This window comes from Prinia subflava, chromosome 7 (assembly GCF_021018805.1).
Source record: "Prinia subflava isolate CZ2003 ecotype Zambia chromosome 7, Cam_Psub_1.2, whole genome shotgun sequence".
Taxonomy (NCBI): domain Eukaryota; kingdom Metazoa; phylum Chordata; class Aves; order Passeriformes; family Cisticolidae; genus Prinia; species Prinia subflava.
Window position 1 is genome coordinate 34,138,504 of NC_086253.1, and position 18,696 is coordinate 34,157,199.

Consider the following 18,696-nt stretch of genomic DNA (forward strand, 5'->3'; position numbering starts at 1 on the left):
CAAGCCAGTTCTGTACTATTAAATAATTCAATTCAACTTTTAAAGCAAATAATATTCTACTTTTACATTTATTCAATATATATTTCTGCCAACCTATTCAATAGATGTTGCTATTAAAAAGTCAGCTAATTTAACATTTTAAGTGGGAAGCATTCAGCACCTAACAAATCTAAACTACAAAATACAAAGTTATACCATAAACTAATCTTCGGATGCAAAGACAGCTGGGAAGCACTCTTATTTCACAAATGGTAGGCATTTTACTTAAGCTTGTGCCCTTACAAGAGAAGATAGAAATACAGCATAAAAACCTCAGAGGTGTCAGCTCAGAAAACAGAAGCACGTGAATAAAAGTAAAATAAACATGTTTTTAATTTTACTCAGTACTTTTTGAGCACCAAGTGCTGGTGTGCACTGGCTGACATGCAGATGGTTTCTTTCTTATCACACTGGGTTGGTGGGGAGAGGGTTCACACCAAATCAGATTTTCTTTGTGCTGCCACTTCCTCTGTGGAAAATAAAACTGAAGCATTTTCTACTAAATTCAGTAAACAGGAATTCAGAAGAGGGGAAAGAAGTGATAAAAACCGTTCATGAGTTTGGCAGAAAGATTAAGTTAACTGGAAACTGCTTCTTCATAGAAATGGAGATAGACTATCAAAATATTCAAGGACAGTAAGACTCAGCTCAGAAGCTCAAGTACTTTTGATATAAGATAGCCAGGTGTCCAGCAACAGAAATGTGATTCAGAATAGCTTTCTTCATGAAAGGATCTATGACAAGAACTTTTGACCGCAGTTTAGAAGAAAATGGACACTATGCATCAATGAATGCAATATTATATAAATATGTCTGGAAAGCCCTAGACTCCAGATTGCCAGAAGCTGAGATATTATATAAATAAACTATCACCAAGCAAAAAGGAATATTACCCATTACTTTATAAACAGACTGTTCTCAATTTGAATAGAGTTATTGCATAATTTTAACACCCCTGATGTAATTTTTACATTAAATACATGAATTTTTTAGCTTATGCTGAAATTGCTTCACCTTGCTAAAGAATATTTTGTCTAATTTTTGGCATCATTTATACAGAATGCTTTGCAATACTTGGAAGATGTAAAAAATCCTACCTTATCAATTCAAAAGACTTTTTTGGCAGCATTTTAGTTCTGTTTTAAATTATTTCATACAGTGCAACCCTGCCAATAGAGTGCTGAATCACATGGTAAGTATGCCACACCATATTAAAAGTCACACAGGACTTTTACAAAACTCATACTAAATATGGAACTGCAAATAAGGCCCAGCAAAACTGTACTGAACTCACGAAAGTACATCAGAATATCCGTAGTATTTTTTCATCCTGCCAGTGAGGTTAACTGGAATCTATTATTATTTTGTGCAACATTATTATTTAGTTGATGTCTGCTATCAGAGAATAAAGGTCAATATTGCTAGGTCTTATGCATATATGAATAAACACTCCTCGTCTTAAGTACTGTAATACCACTAATCCAGAATAAAACAATATTTAGAATATATGTGTTTAAAAACCCTAAATCTTTGGATCTTGTGTATCATTGTACACTAACAGCATTTGAAAAACATGGAGGAGAATAAATCTATTAACTTGGTCGTGTTTCTGAATAGAGAGATTCCATTGCGACCAGCAAAAAATGTCCTAGTGCTATTGCACTACAGGTTTTCTTGCAGCCCTGTCTCCTACACTGTCCTCAATGCAATGTTTGGTCAGTTCCATGCTGATCCAGTTAGGGATATTTGGCTCTTCAGATCGTTGCAGCCCACCTCTAGAAGACAACTGAGGAAGAACAGCTTTACCACTCAGAAGACTGCACTACAAAAGGCACCCCATGTTAGAAATGATCTCTGGCCTGTATTTCTGATGGAGGTGTCTGTCTAAAAAGCAGTGCATGTAAGGGGTAGGATTCTTGAAAACATTTACAGAACAATGAGAAAGTTAGTTTATTCCAAAAGTGGTGGGAAAGAGATAACTTATTTGACAGTGAACAGTGACAAAAGCTGTGTAAAACTGTAACCAAATAAGCAGAAACAGGTATTACTGTGGTAGGGTAGACCATCAAGAACAACATCCTGTCTGAAAGTGGCCAGTACAAAGCGAGGGACTGAATGCCTTCCAGTCTATTTATTCACTAACAGCTTGCTCTTCCTCTAAAGAGTCCAAACCTTACGCTCTCATTGATATCTTGTGGCATTTTACTCTGCAGGCTAAACACGCACTATACCAAAATGTATTTTCTTCTATCAATTTCAATTTAAATTCAACTGATTATTTCCTTGTTCTTGTATAATGAGTATGTACTGTTTGCCCTGCAGTACAGAAAGACAAGTTTTTATAATACTACTGTTTGATTCACTTTATTTTTAGGGTAAAACACACAAAAGCATTAAGAACTAATTGCCTAAAGCAAAAAAGCAAAATTTAGGCTTTTTATGGGTCAGGCAAAGGCAACTGTGGAGATGAGGAAAGCTAGTTTCAGATACCTGTTGTTCCAGTGCAGAATAAATCAAAACTGACATTTGGAAGTTGACAGAATAGAAAGTGACTTGAAGAGAGGTGAAAGAGGAATGAAAAACTATCCTTAACATTTTTTTCTTTTACCTCTAGCTATCAAAATATCCACATATATATATATATATATCTGGGACGTTCTGAAAATTTCTTTCATGTAAGCAAAAAGTCCCCTTATCTGTTTTATTTGACTAATCTGTTGCCCTTACAATTTGAGAAAAACTCTGGACACAATAGCAATCACCAGCAGAGGAAACCACTGTTGACTCAAAAGATCACTGTACTTTACTGGGCTCTTCCAGCTACAGCAATACCATTCTTTTTTCTGTAATCACAAATTAAATATTTTATGAAATGAGTACACCAATTTTCATATTGTGGAGCACAGGTTAATGTTCCCCCCAAACCAACTCAAATCTGCCAGTATCTAACTCCATTAAAAATTATCTATTTGCCTCTAAGGTGTGTTGAATCTGTGGACATTATTACATGAATTAACACATTTTTAAACAAGCCCAGGTAAAATGTCTTATGCATTCTGTTAAGGTCCTCAATCTGTTAGCCTGCATTCACTCCAGGGCACAAGAGGTAATAGCTACACCTTCGACACTTAGAAACACATCAACTGCATTCTAAGTCTCCAGAGGTGGAAAAAACTATCAAATCCACTTTGTGTGAATGCAAGTTAAGAGAAATGTAAATTTTAGTGAATTTATATTTGGGTGACATACTTCTGTATCAGGACCCAACTCCTCTGCTTAGAATTCAATAGTACTCCTAATGACCTGGGTTTGATGTTTATTATAATGGTATTTATGAAACAAAAACCTAGGAATAAAAACTTAACTATTCTGTTCTGTAATGAACAAGACTGTGATGATTGCTCACCTGAACTAAAAATAAACCACCAGATTTTGCCCCCCAAATGGTCCCAATTCGTGTTGCACCTATCTGGAGACAGAAGCAATCAATAATTCTGCTTTTCATAAACATAATGGAACCTTCTAAAAAAGTTTGGCAGCACTATGAGGCCAACGTAAGCAAATAAGTCATAAGGGTAGCTGAAACTTTATATTTTTGTTTTTCTAATGATTCAAATGGGCAGAATAGACTTTCACACAGAACACACTTTTAAGGTTTGGGAGCTCAACCTCAAATACATCATCACCAACACATGCAGAGATGGTGCACGTCTATTTCTGTGCAAAGACCTAGCAGATTATTTGCCTTTCCATACAAAGAGATCAATTAATCTTAAAAAGTTACAGACAGGATGGATAAATCCAGCTGAAGCTATTTTAGTTTGTTCCAACTTCTCTCATTTAAGATTTTGTTTTTATCTCTCCCTGACTTTCCAGAATGCAAACCAGCTGAATTTTTCTCCCCTTGGAGTAGGTTATCATGCTTTTTTGTTTGTTCAAAAAACACCTATGATATACATTACCTGTCAGAACGAGGAGAAAACCAATAAATGTGTAAAAGATGGTGGTCCAAGATCATGATCAATCACAGTACTGCACCTACTGACTGGTGTGCCCTCTCTCTGCTGACAGACGCTATTCATGCCAGATTGAAGTGGGTTCTCTGAGAGAGACCATGACCCTCACCTGCCACCTGATACTAGAGAGCTCTGCCTGATTCACTAACAGATAGATCACATCAACAAATATGATTCCTTGCACAGAGGTGAGGAAAAAGATAGAAAGAAAAGATTAATCTCTGCCGACTGACATTATAGGAAAGATGTAAAAGATAACAAAAATTCCTGGCTAGGTTTCATGTGAACTCTGGTTCATTGATGCATGAGATAAGCTTTCCCAGCAGGCTCTAGCAGGAATTGGATTTTTGTTTCTCTGTGAACACTTTATGCCTGTCTTCATCTTCTTTTAACATTCTTTTGAGATGAAACCTTGTAGCTGGTGGTGTTTGCCCTTAGCACAGGCTTATGACTGACTTCCACAGAACCATATGGCTACATTTAACATAACTCCAAGCCAGCACAGAAAATGTGTTATGCTGTGATTTTGTCATAGTTTATTTTCTGGGCAGAATTACAACCAAAAAATTTCTGAGGAAGAAATAAAAGGGAATTTCCGCTTCCTTGGAGTCATTATTAATGCTATCACAATCCTGAAAACGCTTCAAGTCTACAGCAGACAAAATGATGATCAAAGTTTGAGGGAAAGAAAGAAAGAAAAGACAGCTATTATCCATATGCAAAAACAGAGGAAACATCTGTGGGAAATGGAGATAAGCCTCTTCTACCAGATTATTCAAATGCTTCAGAAAAGCACTTTACATATGGCAACGCTTGCTTGAATTTGGCTGGGTTTATACCAAGGACCCGCCTTCTTTGCAAACTGAACACTGACATCCAAGAAAGAACAAAAGTCCTACTAGGGCTAAAGTGTCTTCTTTACTGCTTGTGTGTTCTTTCACATCTGCCTCCTGCAGGCTACAGCTCCACTGCTGGAGAAAGAATGGAGAAGTCAGGCATAGCAACTTACATCTGAAGCTTCAAAGAGCAATTCAGACAAGACAGTGTCCCAATCTGCTGTGAAAAGTCACCAGGGCATGATGACTTGAAGGACTGAATGCTGACAAAAGCCCTGAACTTCCTCTCCTTCGGTGCTTTAGAGTAAATCTTCCTCTTCATCACCCCTACATTCTTGGTGGTACAAGAAAGAATATAGTGCTACTGGATGTAGAGGGCACCTGTTATCCTCTTATTTGTTTCTCCAAATTCAGTTTTGGGGTGCTAGTTCTGGACCCCAGAGAAAGAGGAGTTCATTGTTGCATATCTAGGATGAAAAGAGCCAGAATAATCAGATGGCTCTACCAAGCCTGCTCCTTTGTGCTTCTCTCTGCTATGCTGCACTCTGTGAAGATGAACAAGGGGAACAAACAATGCTAAGCCACACTTTGCAGAAATGAGCAAGAGAGTCCAATGCAAAGTGCCTTATGCTGAGTGAACCAGGAAAGAAACATGGCTCAGGTGTAGCTACTCATACTGCTCATAGCAGAACTGTCCCACTACTTACTTTCCAGATGAGACTGAAACTAGATCTATGTATCGCTGAAAAAACATCAAGTACTTCTGTTGCCTCACAAGCTTCCTCTATGTCTCTCAGTGGACTAGTACTTAGACTTCCACCTGGGTTATTGTAAGTGACTGAAAGAGGCTGAGTACAAAAGGGGTAGGAGTGAATGTTGGTTCTTGATATTGTTGGTGATGTTCACTTCTGAAGAAGGCAGCAGTTGGGAATGAACTTGGCAGCCCCTTACCGCACTTTCTTAGACTGAATTCAGTATTTCTGATACAATAGTCCTGCTACTACAATTCTCCTCTCTCCAAAGGAAGGGAGAGCAGAGGAAAGCATCTGAATTTTGCAATGAGGCCTGAAATGCTTATGTAAGCAGTAAGGATTTATATTACACTTCCTTATCTTCTCTGACTTTCTGGAATCATATCCCTGCCAAGACAGAGACAGGAAAACTTGTCTCTGAGATGAGGCACTCTAACCTTAGCCAGTTCCTATCTTAAATATTGAATAAGTTACACTTTCCAAGCAGAAAATCAAAGGAAGGTAGAGCACAGCTACTCCTCCAATCTTTTTACTACCCTTCTTGTCTTCATAAAGTTGAAAGAGAACAATTGCTCTAAATGTCTCAAAAGGCACGTGGAGAGTATTTCAAAAAGAAATACAGTTTGAGAGGGACCCAGAGCTGCATTATGTACCCAAGGATCAATTCAGAAGTTGGAACAAAGGTTGAAATTTTGTCTAGACTGACGGAGCTACTGGACGTTTTCAATGAAAATAAAACCAGAAGGAATTTAAGGAGGTGAAGTATTATTCTGCCAGTGACTGAGAGGATCTGATTCTGCCTCAAGCTGCAAGCAGGCTGAAGAGTCCATCATAATGGATCTGTGAACATTAGCTCACTTGTTGATGTCCACAGCCGCGTTTCTCTCGCAATTTGAAGATAACTCTGATGAACTCTGTGCTGCCACTACCATGGTAAAAGCAGTCACTCACACGCCCAGAGCCTGTCACTACAGCAACAGCACTGTCATAACCTCTGAGTTACACCCACTGTGACCAGCTCGGCAACTGCGCACAGACGTCTGATGCAACAGTCATTCCTATATCCCAGCCATTGTTCCTTGGGGAAAACTTCAATACTGTGCATGCATAGTCTCTCCTATGCAACATGCCAAGTTTCACAGCACCGAGAGCACCATTCATGCATTCACAAAGGCAGAGGATTACATCTTGTGACCAGAGGAGGGTGACACTTTATATTTTATGGTACTCATTTCCACACGCCTTCTTGCAGCTGGTCTTCTCTTAGTGCAACCAGCACTATCAGAGATGCTGAACACAGGCACTATGCAGTCATCCAGGTCTTTGTTTTGCCATGACATTTGGTATTGTTTCCTCACCTGTTTGAATGTGACAGAAAGAATCTACAGAATCTGTTAAAATTCCCTTCTGGTTCAACTTGACCTGAACTTACTGCAATGGCAAGCTCAGCTGCAGCCAAGCAACTGCAGAAAGAAGTTAGCTTTTAATTTTGCTACTTTTTGTGCTAGCTTTCATGATTTTTTTTTACTAAAGTGTTAACTTGTGATTTTATTTAAGTAAGTTTGAAGAAACTTTAGAAATCATGTTGATTTCTTTCTCATCTGCATAGGGCATCAAAGAGAAAATCTTTGGTTTGATTATTTCTGGCTTCTGTCACTGGTAGAGCATATGCCAGTAGCCAAGGTTTCTCCCCATGTTGAGTCAGTCCTACAGGTGATGAGGTGTATATAATTCAAAAAGATTTCACAAATAATCACAAGCAGTAAAGGACAAGAAATTATCTTGGTTTTCATCCTTGCTATTCAGCCTCTAGTACTCTAGTATTTCATCTATGTCCTACCTTGCTTAACCAGTCAGTCTCAGTTCCTCCATCTACCCATCAGGACACCCACTTCTACCCCTTTTTGTACTCAGCCTCTTTCAGTTTTCTCCTCTACCACTATTAAGTTTAATACAGCATGCCCTAAATTCAGCTCTCTCCCTGAACTTTCTCCCCAACAGATGACAAAAATCCCAAATCAACCTCCTTGCAAAGAATTCTTACTTAAATACAACAGGAAGTTTTCTAACTGTGCAAAAGTATGAAATTTTCAGAAAATGACGGGACAATAGAAAACAAGAAATACAGAATATATAAAAATACATAAATAGAAAATACTAGCAAGCTTTATCTATAAGTAATATAAATAAAGTCATTTGCTGATAGTGAATCTTACATATTTTCAGATTTTGACACCTAGGTAACAGAGAATAGGACTATCAGGTTAGGTATAAGGAAAATAGACTTCTTACTTCAAACTAAGCTGATTTATCAACAGGTACAGTAATAGATGTTATGTACTACTAGTGTTTGTACACTAATAGGTGTAATAGGGAAAAGAATAAAGCCAACAATACATACTACTAAAATACATTGAGATTTCCAGCTGTCTTATGATAATTAATACACTGTGAATATATCTCTCAAAGCTATAAACAACTACTCTTTAGGTCTAAGCCTATGAAATATTAAAATTTCTATGTAAAATGTCTATTTCTATAATCATTCTTAACATTGAAATTTTCAAATTCATTAGATTAATATTATCTCTGTAAGCTGTACAAATGAAGAAATAGTGTATCATAACGTAAAACATGCATGACAAGAAAACAAAGAAACAAATATATAATGATTCTAGCTGTGACACAGTATGTTAGTGACATTGATAAACTAAATTTTCATGCTGATAGCATGTTGTAGTCTCAAATCTATTATGCTTTGGAACTGATGTATTACCATCTCTGGACAACTTTCACACCAGGAGATGATCCCTGCTAGCAAAATTTTAAAAAGGAAGGGATTACAAACAAGATAAATTTCATTTTATTGTTACCTGAATTAGTCTCAACTAACAGAAATTTCATACAACATACTCCATTTGCTAAAATACTTACATTTGTTGATCCTATTACAAACATACAAAGCATAAACCAGGCACAGTTCTATTAACTCTGCTACAGCATTTATGCATCTGAACCAGTATTGTATGGTAATTGTTCTACAGGGAACAGTAATATTTGGCTTTGTTCTGCTTTAATACAGTATGCTTACAATTTTACTTTGGAGACAATATTTTGGGATCTCTTGGCAAATATCTACAATATCTTTGAGTTTGCTGATAATGACTGATTAATTGAATTTAACATACCATTATCTTCCTGCTGTTGATTTTAATTTGTGGCTAAGTGAAAGCTTAAGAGTTTTTGGGAGAAGCAGATCAATGTACTGTGTCAATATATATTACAGATTAATTAGTAGGCAACTGCAGATCTCCTCATTTAATCAAATAGCACATTGTCCCTTTTACTAAGTTAGGAGTTACCATTAAAGAAACAGAATTTGGACATAAAAATCTGATTTTTAGTGGAGTACAAACAAACTAAGAAAGGTAAATTTATAATTAACAATTCAGAAATGATACTGCTTTGTCAGAGTTTTTTTTCTGTGTATGTGTGGATCAGAAATGAATTATACTGATTTGGCACAAGAATGCCAAAACACAGTTCAAAAATTAGATACAGATCATTGACAAAATTAAGTAGATATGGAACAATCCTAAAATAGAAGTTTTACTTAAACAAATTGAAATATTGATTTATATGGAATTCTCTACTTACAGTTACATATTTATCAGTAGTTGCAATCTCAAACTAGCTGTTAAAAATATTAGAGATTAGGTATGTAGCTCTTGTTAACTTATTTGATTTGTCATTCTTTATGCTATATTATTATGTCATAATATTTCTAAAGTAGTAAATTTGCCAAGTAGTAAATACATTACAAACTAAGGATCAGATCTGGCAAATGTGTAATCATGCAAATAGTTTGCAACAGCCTGCAGAATTATACCACAGAGAATTAATACAATGTCAATTGCATTCTTAATGTCTTAAAGCAAGCAAGATTTGGCAGTCAAAATTTACCATTTTGTATCTACTATGAGTCTGTATGACAAATTATTTGGACTAATTTTTAAAAAATCAGACATAAGGATGAGTAAGTTTGTTCCAGATGTTTTCCTATTGCAATTTTTTTTAAAATCATACTTTGTCTTCTGTGTCAATAGTTAGCATCATGCAAACACTTAAGAGTCACATACCCATAACTGCTATCGTGATATGTTGGAGAAAACACATCCATCTCTATAAGGCTGTCATGACCATTTGCAAGGACTGCTTGACTTTCTAATTCTCTATACATAAAGATACAAAAAAATGAAATTAGAAGTGCAATTTCAAATTAAAGAAAGGGATGATCCCACAAAAAGAATATACTAATTAATTCTGTTGTGTAACTTTATGCAAAACTGAAAGTGGGATTTATCTGATTTATCTTCCATGCTGTCCTCTGAACTAAGTGCTGGGTTGTAACCTGAAGACACAGTGTTATAAGGCTACCTTTAGGTTGTCATTACCTTTTGCTGATCTCTTATTTATGTGCAAGTCCTTCAATACAATTCCTGACTGCTGCCTATGGCTAGGCAGGCTTAAGGACTGAGCAGTGCATAGTGGGGGATGTTGTTTACTTGATAAGGCTGGACCAGAGATGAAGTAATAAAACTGCACTGACTATTAAAAGACAGTCTCTTGCTGGCTATCTGGCGCAGTCAGCCAGCATGAAAAATATGCAGAGGGCTGGCTACCAGGGTGAATGGGCTTCTCATGTTCTGCAAATTACAATGCACAGCAGCAGGAGAGGCAAAGGAAGCATCACAGTCTCTGCTTCGCTCAGGGAATAGTGAGGAAATGAGGGGGAGAAATGAAGTAAGCCATTATTATTTTGTTTAGAACTGCATATTTCTTTTGTCCTATCTAAAACAGGGAATGATTAACATGGGGCAAAAATACTTGGGTCCATTTTTACATCAATGACTTGTGAAAATTGAAATGATAAAATCCAGGAATACTGTGCAAATGCTACTGAATTCTGGACTACTGGTGCTTTCCTAAGAGCCAGTGGACAATACACACAGCATGATCGAATTCCAAGTACTTATGGTGACAGCAAGGGATATTTGAGCAGGAAAGAGGGATCAAGCATGCCAGAGGGATCAAGTAAAAATCTAAAGTAAGACACTATTGACATCAAAGAAAGCTTATAAGCATATCAGCTTGGTGTTTTAGGATTCAAACAGATGCTCAGTGAGAAGCCAGCAGTAAGAGAATGTCAAAAGAAAACGGAACATTTTTGACTTTAGTCTTTGAAAACAATACTTATTTTCTAATATGTATATATAATGATCCTATAATTATGGCATGCCAATTTCTCAAATGCATTTCTGCTGTCAGCAATCTAAGCAGAGTCCTGTTTCTTCAACTTGCAGATCAGCAATGTGACACACCCACAGTGATAAACAGGCCTTCAGAAGAGCAGGACTTGAATTCCATTCCCAGTTTCTGCCTTTATTTTGTACCATGCACCTTCTCAATACAAGTAACATATCTAATCAAGTCCATGTGTGAAAACCTGGGAGGCTTACAGATCAGAACAGTTTTGAATTTGATTAAACAAAGCACTGTTCTAGTGGGTGGAACATGTAAAATAGCTGGTTTGAGCAGACTTTAGCCTCCAGCAACACTGTGCTTTTGCAGAAAATCAACCAGCCTCAATACAAATTGATTTAAAACTTCCCTGGAAACTATCAACACCCTTTCCACACCTTAATCAATACTGAGGGCAATTGGAACATTTGCAGTCCACCCCAATAATGACATACGTGTATGTTCATCACACTTTAGGAGTTTATAAAGTCTCTGTATTCTAAAATGAACTTTGAATCAAGTTTACAGAACAGTTTTGAAGTAACACATTCCAGGAAATACTTTGTCTATACTATTTCTGAGGTATTCCAGTATTTTAATTAAATCCTTCAAAATGCTAAAATATTTTCCAGCCATCAAGTATGCCTTCAACCAATACCTTGTTTTTTTCTTGGTAAAAAAAGTAGCTAAGTAGCTGAATACAGTAATGTTCCTAGGATTCCACTTTTAATACTAAGTGGTATGAGAAAACTAAGCACTATTTGTATAAACTGTTAGTTTCCTGGCTAGTTTTTATAAAAATATCACAGTCTATCATACAAAATGCAAGCACCTTTCAAACGAGGTACTTTTTGCAGTAAATCTAGTAAGAAAAAGCAAAGCTCTCCTTTGATTCACTGGGACATTAGCATAGATTCTGAATAAAGTTACATAATATTCTCAGAGATTTATTCCTTGACTGGAATACGTAAATTTCCCCTTACCAACAAATTGATCTTTTACATTCAATGACTAAAATTAATGAAATAACTTCCCAGGAAATGCACTAAGAGATGCTACCAGCATATTTTTATCTACAAATTTATGAGTTCTAACATACTTTTCCTCTGTGCATCTCTAACATTCATAATTGATTGCACATTAGAAAAATTCTGCACATTCAAATATTTAACAGAGAGAGCATTTAAAGAAGTGATTTACTACGTATTTTTAAATATCAGTAATTTAGATCCTACTAGAACTCAAAGTCATAAGAATATAACTACTGATACTGGTGCTCAAGGAATCATTACTAAAACTAGTAGGTGAATAAAAACTTAAAGCTCGATGATAATAAAAAAAATACTAATAGTTAATTACTAAATAATCTTTCATTATATTCAGACACCTGACATGTAATCCTATATTTGCATGACTTTGGCTGTCCAAACCAGTAATTCAAAGAACAAATGGAAAGTTTTTTTATTTCTTCAGAAGTTCATACTATTCTGTAGTGCTGGCTCCTCCAGCAGATCTATTGGCTCTACAAATGAACCTAACTTACAGCAGGCTAGGGGACAGTCAAATAGTAAAGATCATTAAATATTCAAAGAAAGGCGCTGTAGTCTGCAGGAAACCTACAAGAAACATTCTTCTACCGTCTTTGGTTTTTTTGTTACAAATTTTGTAGATTTTACTGAGCCCAAATAGAGGGAACTTCTGCCTCTGCTTGGTAAACTCATTGTCATTTAAAGACAGCATCAAAGATGAAAGAAGCATTCACACAATTCAATTCAATCAAGTTACAATTTTAGGTCTTCATAAACATTTAAGTAAAAAGTCTTTTTATACTTTAAAAAATGTAGATTGGAGTTTCTCTTGGACACCATTGATCTGTACCCTTACAGTTCATCTTTTTAGCCAGCAATGCTTCACAAAAATGCATTAATTCTTGTTAACAGTACTTTGCAAGAGACAAATTGCAGTATATTCTATTAAAAATACAACTGAATCCAATATTATGGAATATATATCTTTTGAAATCACTTTTACTACTAAGGCAGAGCAATAGGGACTAAAACCTCCTCCAAGCTTTGCAAATACATCCCTCTCTCCTACATGCACATACACAAACCCAGCAAACTCTATGTCATTTTTATGCCACCTATCATCAGTATGAGCCTACAGAGCTAGAAAGATGGTTGTGTATATATGGTGACATTCACATTCTCTACCTCTAAATGGCTGTCATCTAAGTCAAATAAAAAAAAAAGAGAGAAGGAAAAAAAACCCAACAATAAGCATAAACTAAAATATTGCCAGAGGAAATAAACTTTTTTAGTCCAAGAAAAGGATGAAGGAAGAGATCTATCACAAAGTTGTTAATATAGTTGATACTGAGACTGAAAATCACACTTAGTAGGGAACCTTAACCAAAAGGGGGAAAATCAATAACAAATAAGATGGGTTCTACACCTCCAGAGTTCCAACCAAGTAAGACCATTAGAAAAATCACAGTAGTAGGGCTCTGTCAGTTTTTACATGAAATTTTTACGTTTTACCTCATTCACAAGTGTTCAAAACTCGAACACTCAAAATACCCTTAGCTTTTCATCAGAAATATTCAAAAGATGAACAAAAATACTTTACTCTGCAAAAAAACTTAAGGTTGAAGTGGCATTCTCTTTCAAGTAGTCCTACAGCTTTATAAAGACAAAAATATATATGGCAATAGAAGCAAACATCAAAAACCTTACCCATCTACTTCAGATTAACTAGCATCAGGAAAACATCAAACATCTTTTTCTCCACTTCAAACTTATTTGTTCTGTTAGAAATTTTTTTCTTAAGTACTATACTGTTTGAATATGATGGTGAAATCTCTTCAGTGGAATGCTGTTCCACAGTGCTTATGTCTTATAAACAGCACAGAAGAGTCCAAGAAAACTAAGAAAAGGAATAGCCATTCCAAGCTGCCTAACAGAGGAGTTGCCTGAAACATCTGTGGCAGCAAAAACTACTTAAAAGATAATCTTAAAGTCATGTATGTTTGAAATTAGTCAAAACCATCTTTGCTTTGCTATAAACATAATTTAAAGGGATTAACAGAACAAACTGAAAGGATATAATAAACATTTTCAAGAATTACTGTAAACTTCAATATAGTAATAAATGATCACTTTAATAACTAAATTGGAATATTATGGTTTTCCTTAATAGAAAATTAATGCTGACTGAATGTTACATGAGTACTAATTAATCACTGTAGGTAAAATCAGCTCTGTGACAGTAAGGCCTATCATTTTTTAATAGATCATTCTGCATCTAAAAAAGCTAGTGTCACCCTTCACCTTAGCTGCTTCTCTTGTAGAGCAAATTATCAATGACAAATTTACCATTACACCAGAACTGAGTTCTTTTGTCTCACCAAATCCTAGCACCTTTAGAAACACCTAGCTTCACGTAAGTATTTCTTTAAAGGTACCAAGTGTAAGAGTTAAAAACTCTTTCTGAATGTTATTTGACATTTGATCTGTATGACAGTACATATTTGACACATTTCTGGCAAGCAAGGAAAGAAATTTCTTCAAACAGGCAGATTATGAACAGGAAGGAAAACTCTTGTCTGGAAAAATTAATATATTCTAATTAGTCTGGAATAGGACTGTAAGGGAGAGGAGTGTCACCGAGGATTTTAGAGTGAGGACATATTTTTCAGGACTGAAAATTTCCAGTTTTGCTTGCTGAATGAGGGGAAGTATTAGATGCAGGTCAACTTTCATTAAGTTAAATGTTTTCCTTAGCATTGCCAGAGCCTGTAGTAGTACCCGAGTAATTACCTGCTTTCCAGTGGTGCATTACTGCCAAGCACCCAGCTGTCCTGCAGCTGGACTGACTCAGGCGTGGTTTGCAGCTCGGCGGGCAAAGCAGCCGGCGGGGCCGGACTCTGATTCCTCCTATTTGTCAGCGAGTTTCTGTTCAGTGAGGTGATGGATGGGTGATGCTGTGCTGAATGTTGCTTGTGAGAAGGTGGCAAAGGCTGCAGGGTTGACTGGCCTTGGTTATTTGGAGGTTGTTCTAAAAAGAAAGAAAATTAAAGTACATTATACAACATCTTGGCATTTGCTACAACCAAAGCAGAATGAGAAATTCAATAGAATGCCATCATCTAATATATTTGCATATTATTCTATTAGCAGACATTCAGTGACATTCTGTAAGAGCAAGTTTACCCTTGATACACCAAGTTCTAATTAATACACAACAGATGGTAAAATTGCTTTTGGTTTTAATTTGTTTCAGGTTTTTTTTTAATCTGGTTTTATTAACACCTACAGAAAATAGCATCTGACAGATCCCCTAATGTGCCTTTAGACTTCAGCTTTTTTTAACAAACCAACCCTGAAATTAAATGGGTAATTTCAGTAGAACACAAAGGTTTTCAAAATGCATATAATCCCTATAATTATTTAATGGAGCTTTTTAAGCTTTATTTAACTGCAATAAATTATTACAAGCTAGTTGCTAAACAGCAGTAGACTAGTTTAGTGCATTTCAAATAAGGCAGATCTGCACTATGATCTGCTAATAGATGCTAAGTATTCTTTAGCAGAAGGTCACTCTGCGAAGCAGATGTTGCTTCATGGATATTTAACAGACTGATTCACATCTGATTACAACGTCAGAAGACTCATATACTTAATGACCGTCACATCCATTAGAACCCACACAGAACAGATTTTCCAATTTCACACCATGCAATGTAAATAAAGTTTGGAGGAAGTCACAGGTGATAAGAGAGTCAGACCATCAAAACAAAAGGAAATATTTTCTGACTTAACCAAAGCACACAACATCATAAAGCTTAAACCCAATACCTCAAAACAGCAAAACCTGCAATCAAATACCTCCATCAATGTTAGGCTTTAACAATCTGTTCCATAAAATCAGTGGCAAGTAAGTCATAAATATAAGACAAATCTTTTACAATATAATGCATACAAAACTAAAGAAACCTTGATGCTTAATTTACCAGACTTTAGCAATGACTGATGACACTTAAACGTGTAACACTTAACAATTATGTAATTCAAACTGCAATCTATTTCCTACCCTAATGTAGAAGAACATACTTCATAGAATAAATGCAAGTGTTACGCAGAGCAGAAGATACAGGACATGCAATTTTCTCAAAGTGTAAAAGCTTTTGGGTAGTTTTTAAATTAGTTGTTTGATTTCCATAAGCAATTCCCTTTTGGAACTGGTTATAACTGCAAATTGTTACAAACTCAATAATAAAACTCTGGTACAGAGAACAAAGGAAAAGTATTTCTGTTGAAACAGATGTTTCCAATAATTTATAGGTGACTGCTACAAAATTAACTTAACTGTGAGCAATTTCCCAGGTTGTGAACATTAGACAACATGAAAATGTTAAGAAATGGTCTTAAACAGAAAAAAACAAGTCATTGGAATAATTTCTTTTCTGAGAACCACATTCTTCTTTCCAGTGATTTTGTGTGGTCAACATGACTTTTGTCACAAACAACAGCAATGCTGAGTCTCTTATTAAAAGAATGACAGCATTTATACTGCTAGTGAGATTTTCAACATCAAATCCCTAATATAGTAACGCAAGATTGCAGTCAAGATAGGATACAACTGATAAGTTCTATCTTCACCAACAGTGACACAAAAGCTGTCACTGCATGTGATTACAATCACTATGAAGGGCTTTAAGCCACATTTCAACAAGCCAGCTAAAGAAAGTTAACTGACCAACACTTGAGCAAAGAATTTTCCCCATGTCTACTAAAAATTTTATCTGATTTAGATAACAAGCTATTTATCAGCTGGTGCAAAATTAACAGTGGCCTTATATTTTGTAATATACAGGTGCATGTGTATATAAAAATATATATATAAAATATTTATGTGCACATGTGTCTAAGTATTTATAGATACATATATGCAAATATATATGTACAAATTATTAACTACAAATTACAAAAAATACAGAAAAATGGCAGGTGGAATGAAGTAATTAGCATTAATTTATTTTTAATCAGATTGATTAATTAAGATTGTTCTTAGAATCAGGCTTCTTTTTTATTCCTCTTTTTAACTCTCCTATCTGCCTAGTGTTTTTGGACAGTTTTGTCATGATCAGTGCAAAACTGCCCTCCACTGCAGCTCCTACCAGTTGAAATGTTATTCTGACATCCCTTTTGTTCCTTAATTTCTCTTCTCATTTACAATCTCTGCTGAAAATCAATCAGTCTATCACTTTTAGTACTAAAGGTCTTGCACCATTCTGTGCTAAAGACAAAGCAGAGTATTTAATCATCGTTGTTCTGTTGCACAAAGGAGTGTTTGAGTACCAGGCTTGTCTTAGGTAGATGTCAGACCTTCCCCCACACTCTACTACCTGTGAGGAAGATGGATAGTGAAGGTTCTGGGTGTTTATATACTCCACAAATAAATCCACAGATTTAATAATTACTCTGAAAATATTCTGGAAGAATGAAATTGGATTACTCAGACCATAGGCCAGCTATCCAGGCCACTATGGGGGATTTAGATTATTTCACTATAAATTTACTGTGAACCAAAAGGCCCTTCTGCTATATATCATATGAACATTACTGACACTAAAGACACAGAGGAACATATGAAAGAAATTAAGAGAGGCTAGAAGGCAGCTAGAAGGCCAGAGCAAGTGCAATTCGGCAAAGATCACTTGTCTTCCAAGCCCACTTTCTCTCTCCACAGAATGCTGACAAGTGACATTTTCTCGTGCCCGAGGGTGGCTACAATTGGCAGGGAATCTACAGCTTCCTCAAAATCAAAAATACCTGAAAAATCTGGAATGATTTATTTCTTTTCTAATTGTGCAAAAGCTATAGGTAGAGTTGCATTTAACAAGGTTAGATTTTCCATAAATCAACAGAGCTAAAATCTATACTCCTCTAAATTTCCTCAGTCCAACACTGTCATTCTGAACGAGAGATCACTGAGGACTGCTTTTCAGATCTGTTCTTCAACCTGCCAGATTTCCCCAACACACAGTTCTTCTGATTGCTGCACAATTTCTAACAAAACCCTAATATTGCACCACTGATTTGTGAGGAAGAGACAATCTTCACAACACTCGTGTTTTCAACGGCATTCTTAAGCTGGAGCCAGATTCCCTTTTTTACTCTTTTAAGGAGTTAAGAGCTAAAGAACAGCTCTCAGTATTACTGAGGCTTTCAGACAAAGCTATCGGTCTTATGGAGTAACAACCTCTCAACATCCCTGTGACACTGAAAATATTCTCCCTGCACTTGCAGGGAAACTGAGACATGGATGTTAAGTGATTCACACAGCTCTCCTGAGAAATCAGCATTACTGCCAGAATAGTTCCAGTTTTCTTGCTATTCCTACTTAAGAAGTTTATAAGGACAGTGGGATGACACAATATGTACTTCATAAACTCTGCAGCACTGGACACCACTCCCTGTAATAACAGCCTTCCATGTGCTGCAATATCAAGTGTCAAGACCCCGTACCTCCTCTTTCCTCCCTACCAACGTCTTTGCTGGAAAATAGGAGTCCTAGAGGGAAATACCTCTTCCCTTGGTTATAGACAAGACAGCAGCCCTGGGACTTGGCCAGCTCCTTCACAATAAAACACTTATTAGAAGAAAAAGCATTCAAATCTGATAAAGTACAACTGGGTTGAAATACTTAAAAACTATTCGAGAGGTACAGTTGCTTTGCTTTAAATTGGAT

The 18,696-nt window shown here is 36.0% G+C and overlaps 1 protein-coding gene across 1 annotated transcript in view; it reads right to left on the reverse strand.

Annotated features, from left to right (window-relative positions):
- TENM3 (teneurin transmembrane protein 3) overlaps positions 1-18,696 on the reverse strand; it is a 1,292,929-nt gene that overhangs the window by 121,867 nt on the left and 1,152,366 nt on the right. The window contains exon 16 of the mRNA XM_063402168.1: positions 14,763-15,000. Coding sequence (XP_063258238.1) covers positions 14,763-15,000 — 238 coding nt within the window. The remainder of the gene's footprint in view (positions 1-14,762; positions 15,001-18,696) is intronic.